This window comes from Limulus polyphemus, unplaced genomic scaffold (assembly GCF_000517525.1).
Source record: "Limulus polyphemus unplaced genomic scaffold, Limulus_polyphemus-2.1.2 Scaffold3089, whole genome shotgun sequence".
Classification (NCBI taxonomy): Eukaryota; Metazoa; Arthropoda; class Merostomata; order Xiphosura; family Limulidae; genus Limulus; species Limulus polyphemus.
The window spans coordinates 9986-16533 of record NW_013668699.1 but is presented as its reverse complement, the minus strand read 5'-3'; the positions used below and the strand labels follow the sequence as shown (position 1 = coordinate 16533).

Here is a 6548-nt window from a genome sequence, read left to right as displayed (position 1 = left end):
ATTTTTATAAACTATTTATTCACCACGAGTATCAATTACACGGTCTCTAATAACACACGAGTCACACACAAAAATACCACCAATATTGTAGTTAATTCGACGAATCATTACTGAAGTGTCTTCTCTATTTTACAGAGAAAGTGAGTGGTTTATAATAACACATGAGTCACACACAAAAATACCACCAATATTGTAGTTAATTCGACGAATCATTACTGAAGTGTCTCGTCTATTTTACAGGGAAAGTGAGTGGTTTATTGTTCTCGTTGTTTTATATTAAGAGTTGAAAGAAGCACAAATATAAGTTCTGAGTATGGTCCAAACTGCGGACCCAACCGGTAATAACCAGTAAACAAACAGGCCGTTAATTTGTGGGTTAATGTTTAGCCAAAACTACATATTCTCTAAGGCTGTGCTGAAATATATAATTCATAGGACTACATTTCTAACTTAAACCGACGTGTGTATTATTAGTTCTAAAAACGAAATACGTAAACTGGGAATACGAAGCACACGTATATCCGCGCAAGTTCCTATCAGAACATTGCGTTTTGGTTGATGGTTTATCTCGAAAATATGTAATTCTGTTTGCATTTTTCCCACCCTGCATTTGATCACGATTTATAATAAAATAGCACTTAAGTGACATTTTTATTTTATTTTCACCTTGCCTTTCTGCTCTAGTTTTGGTTTTACTTTTACGCTCAACCTTCGTAGTTAGACGGATGAAAGTGACCTAATTTAATCGTACATGCCATTCAAAACCTGTTACGTGTAGAACTAGTGAAGTGCTTAAGACCACGAAGCCCGACTACCTGTTTAACTGGGTTTAAGTCCCCCTTCTTTCTGTGAATACATAACCACGAACACAATGGCTACCATTAAACAAGTGCCAAAATGAGAACACGTACTAGAGACATGCCTTGTGTGAGTCAAACTAAAACAGGTAAAAAAAAAGTGAAGCCAGCTTTGAGTCCGAGGCCATCACGACGGGGTTTTGTCGCTACGACAACCGACCAAATACGGTGTTATGAAACAAAACATACGACCCACGTGTCTGAAAAATGGTTATAGAAAATACGAACTACCACATATCTTTAAGAAGACAAACATCAGATGACATTTGGGTGTTACGAAGTCGTTTTTTTCTTTTCATTTCAATAAACGTCTCTTCAATATTCAATATTGCTGTACCGCGTAAAATGTGCAGAGGTCATGATTTGTGTGTGGGGAATAAGAAAGAAGTTTGAACGTCATTCAAATGATAATAAACTGACACTGAGCATTATTTTTCGTAAGTTACTTGTATTTGTTAATACGTTTTGAGACACGAATATTATTACAGTACTTGCCCAGAATAATACGCAACATCTTTGGGCAAAACAGACACGAACTTATATAAGATATAAACAAACATGTTCTTGTCTTTCATACAAGTGCATGCTCGCCATGGTGGCAACCCACGCCAAACATGTCTGCAGGTTTTCTCTGTGGGAAAGCTGACTAGCCTAGCTATGATAAGCATGCGCTTAGAATAAGGAGTGTTCAAGTCTACCATGTCGGCAAGCAAAAGGTAGGGGCAACGGGGCATTGCCGGCGGCCTTACTGGCCGGAATAATGATCACCGGCCGACTACAGACGGTAGCCACAGTAACTGCTGCATGTTCTCTGCTTGTTGCACTGAATCAATCACAACCAGTGGCCTCCGCCCCAGTCCACAGGCTTATTCGCTCCCCTCCCTATATGTTATCCTCTCCCCACCCCCAGGCAACTACCTCCACGATACCTTCCATCCCCGCAGAGCTACTGGATAATTAGGGCTAACTAACTAACTATATAAGGTTAAGACTCTTCTACCCTTTCATATCTTGATTTCGAACACACTCCATCTCCATTTGGACTACGCTCTAAACCCTTTACCCTTCAAGTGGCTTCTAGTTCGATTTTCTTGTCTGTATCATCTTTTACTGTTCATACCGCATTAGAAAAAGCTTTGACACTTAAGTTATTTTGGATAAAATACAGGTGTTTTTCGTTATAAGAAAGTGTACGCTAATTAGTAAGACTTTTGTGTCAAAAGTAAGCCAATATGCGCATTAGAATGAACACGTCACCTGGCAACTAATGAAGTCAACCTTGTATAACAAACTCACTAGAAGTACTTAAATAAATCATTATAGAAGAAACGTTTAATAAACCTGATTTTATTTGACATTTCGAAAACAGAAATAACTCGTTGCATTGCGACATCATTCTATTAGATTATCGAAACTACATTTGTCTAACGCAGTTCATCAATACAATGGTGGTTTTATTTATAAGTCATTAACGGACAATTGAAATATCGTAGGAAGTAGGAAGTATAGTGCCAGAGAGTTACCAGAAAGACAAATTCTACACCTAGTTAGTCACATAGACTTCGGTCACAGCTGATTCGGAACGTGTCATCGCACTGGGCAACCAGCCAACTCCAGCTGGTTTCTTAGCAACCCACGTTTGAAAAGGTTTGTTTCCCACGAGCTTTTTCAGGAGCACGTAGGCATGTATCACTTTCCATCAATATTGTGTAGCAGCAGTAATAAAGTGGGCATAATATACATATATATATATTTTTTTTTTTAAATGTTTGAGCAATTACATTGTTGAATATGCTAACTCATGACTCATATATGTAAACATTGTATTATTTTACCATTATATTAGCAATTAGGTCGGTATTTACATCAGACAAATACAGAAGTAATTTAACCAGCGTAATGGAAGACGGAGCCGTTTTGTTATTGCACTGTCTATTTCCCAGCGCAGTATCAAAGACAAAAGTGTAACTCTCTACCAAGCATGTACTGGGACAAGAGTGGATACCAAAAAATAAATAAATAAAATAAAACTCGTTTGCAGTTGTGACTGTGAAATAACGTGAAGGTCACCCAAAGTTTGTCCTGTATAAACACGCTCATTCAGTAACATAAGTCTGCTGTTTGACCAACGTGTGTTTCCTGGTTAAACTTTAGCCAATAACCGTAAAAAAAGAGTGGCTTAACAAAATGTTATACGCTTGCGAAAGTTTCCGAACATTCTAAAACACGAAACTCAAATTGCAGGACGTTAAGAAAAGACATTTTGAGGTCTTCACAACATAACACTCAACAACAAAACGGTGGGGGGGGGGGGGTAAAGGAAAAGCTAAGCCAACATAATATAGTTGTTAGTATTAGTGTATGTACACTAACCGGAAAAACGGGGAGGAGGAGCACATGCCCAATCTGTCTTATGCGTTAGCGCATGTGATGCCAGTATCGTATACAAATAGACTAAAGTTTTATAAATGTACCTCAGTGTACCCCAGTTTTATAAATATACCTCACTACGTAGAAATTGTATACTGAATATATAGGGCCTTAAATGTGAGAAAAACTAATCAATAAAGGGATTTCTAAATTGATATCGTGTTAGCCATCATTGACTATAAATCCAAACTACGTTTTTCTCAGTTTTATATTAACTGCACAGTTAAGCTGATGGCACTTCTCATTAGTTAGTTTCAGCTCCAGACAGAACTTTGACGCTGACTTGGGTAATCAATAACACAGCAGTGCATTCTGAATATGTCGACAACATGTGAATCGAAGCAGTGCTTGCTTTAACCCTTTCGCTGCCGTACAATATACAGCACGTACTGATCTTCTGTCCCTAACTACCGTCTTGGCTACGCATGTAATACGTTTTGTAAATTCTACTGATATATGATGTGTACATTTTAATAATACAAAGTCATAAAGCTACCGAACTTCCTCAGCAAGATAACGTGGCTTTCTTAAGGCTTCTCCGACTTTCACCCTCTTACTTCTGCAGCTGTCTGTCCATATTTAGTCATGCTATACTTGAACAACAGCAACAAGGAAACAAACAGGATCTACTGTACTTCCACTTGTACAAGTGTTTCCCTCCCTAATATCCCCCCCCCCTAAAAAAATCAAAGCAGTGAATGTAAGAAAAGCTCTAAGAAGATACATCCCAAATATATTGTGAATACTGGCTGTCAGTAAAGTGTTCATGGATAAATTATGTAACTGAAAGCAGTAGGCCTAAAATTGTCACGCAAGCGATTTTTGAGTACTACTAAAAGTAAAACATGAATGAATATGACGTCACAAAACAAAGAATTAGTCCGCGAAACCATAAACAAGCTGTTTTAGTGTCTTTGAAACTACGTACCAAACGCTTTAACATTATGACAAAAATTACAACAACAACTAAAAACCGCACAGGGAGTAAATAAACACTGCTACCGCAGTGAAAGGGTAACTATAACTAAATTCTTGATACACTCCTCCAAGTTCCTACTCTTGAGACCGGATATAGTTTACCGGAAATGTACTGTTTTATGAGAAAAACCTCAAGAGTCATTTCGAAAATTTATTTTACGTTCAAGTGACATTCTTTATTTCTTATGTTTACCGCATGAACATTTAACACTTATGTTTTTTTTTTGTTTTTTTCTGTTTTGTCTGTTAATCACAGCGAGAATTAATTAGTGTATTTTCGTTTTATGTTAAATTACTCCATCAAATAAATGTTAGGGCAAAATCAGCACCAAGTATGTAGTGGTTTTTGTCATGTGTATAGTTAATATTATTGATGTATAATACCATTCTTAGCTATCCGTAAAAATAAAGTTGAATTATATTCATCAGAATGACATAAATGAACTATTACCGCTAACTGCGGTTTCCTTTAATGTTACAATTTTAAAGTCGCGGGAAGAAATATATTTTCGTAAATTAAAAAACAACGACACGAAACTGCAGAGTAAAAACTCACCGTCCATCTAAATTCAAAGGGCAGCTTGAGTACCACTTCTTTTTCCGGCTCGTTGTGAACTGAAAAGGAATTTCCGACGGCAACCGGTGAAGACGTGCTGCCGAATGTACACGATCCCTTGGCTGTAATCTGTGATTGATACTGTTTCAGACACAGGCGAAAGTAAGTGTTACATTCCCTAGGACAGATCTCCTCTTCTTTTCTCGCCTCACCCCCACAGCAAGCTCTGTTCAGTAGTTCACCCCTAGAGTTCTGTATTCCTAAAATCTGTAATTCAAACGACCCGGACGCGTCCAGCACGTGAAGGATGGAAAGAGTAACTAAAAAGATCGCAAACATTTTAGCACAAAGATAGTGATATCCTAGCATGTGAGTTGAGGATCAAATCGCACATACTCCACGTCCATACGTCGACTGACTTAGAAAAGTGCGCTCGCTGTCAGTACGAGTCCGAGTGAGTTCTCTGGTCACCGCTAGTCGCTAGACTGCCTACGAGAACGCGTTGTGATTTGATAATTAAGAAACAGGTCGCGATTGTCAAGAATTTCTAGCGTTAATAAAGACAGCTAACTTATTATGTTTCATAGCACAGCAGTGTAATGTAATATCATCTTAAGCTCACAGCAGATTTGTTGTCCTGGGTTAAAAGAAGTGGCCCTTTCACTTACAGTTAAACTTGGAACTGACGTACCAGATATGGCATAGCCGTATCCACACACATTCCCGCTGTGAACGGATTTACTCACCTTGAAGAACAGAGGTACACTGATACGAGGAGCCAAACGTTTCGTGAGGCGCTGGACCCGCCCTGCGCATGCTCATTGGCTTTCCATCTCGAGAACGAATCGCTGGCCCAGAAGCGGTATTTTAATTAGTCGTTCGCCGCTGTTTGAGAGCACGGGAGCGCACGAAACAATGTATGATGGACATAACAAAGTAAGGTTTTTTATAAAGCCAAACGACATAGTTTTGCGGCGAACAGATAAGACTTAGACAGCCTGTTGGTCACGACACGGCCGTTTATGAAGTTCATAGTTTTTTAACACCAGGTTATGAACACTATAAGTAAAGCTCGTAAAAATGTGAATATTCCGTGAATTTCCAGCTTCTTTGTTTGTGTGCAAATTTACGTCTGTTACTGTACTTTGATAAAAAGAAGCTTTTGAAAAGTTTTAAATTCAGTAAATTTTGTAAAACCCGTGCCTTAAAAATTAACTTACCGCCATGAATGTATACATAACATATGAAAGAAAACACTGCATGTGGCTCGTTTTTTTTCTGTTTTTTCTGCTTAATGAAATTAAACCACTGTAATATATACACGAGGTTATAGAATTATCTTGTAATATATACACAGGTGTTTTCTCTCGCTCTTAGATATTCCATAGTGAATAATAACTTACCAAATGTTAACATGACCCATACGCTTCTGTCGTTTCAAAATCTTTGCCTCCGTACAAAGTTTTGATCTTCATGTGAATGTTATACTAATACCAGACTTTAGACTCGAATTATAATAAGTTACTTGAATACTTTACACCATTTGTATTACTAAGGTAAAATGCTCTTATTTTCTGCGTTTATTATTACGGTTTCATTTGGATATTAAGACTCCACCAAAGATAGCTTCCAGTAGTTTTCGGACGTTTGTTGTTGTCTTCTTCTAAGAAACGCTTTATTGGATTAATATTTTACCTAAAATGCTAATATTTTATAATCCAAACAAT

General features: G+C 37.7%; 1 protein-coding gene across 1 annotated transcript in view; it reads right to left on the bottom strand.

Moving 5' to 3' along the window:
* Positions 1-5549, bottom strand: part of LOC106468631 (protein jagged-1-like) — a 125509-nt gene extending 119960 nt beyond the window's left edge. The window contains exon 1 of the mRNA XM_022396976.1: positions 4822-5549. Coding sequence (XP_022252684.1) covers positions 4822-5190 — 369 coding nt within the window. The 5' untranslated portion in view covers positions 5191-5549. The remainder of the gene's footprint in view (positions 1-4821) is intronic.
* Positions 5550-6548: the final 999 nt, after the last annotated feature.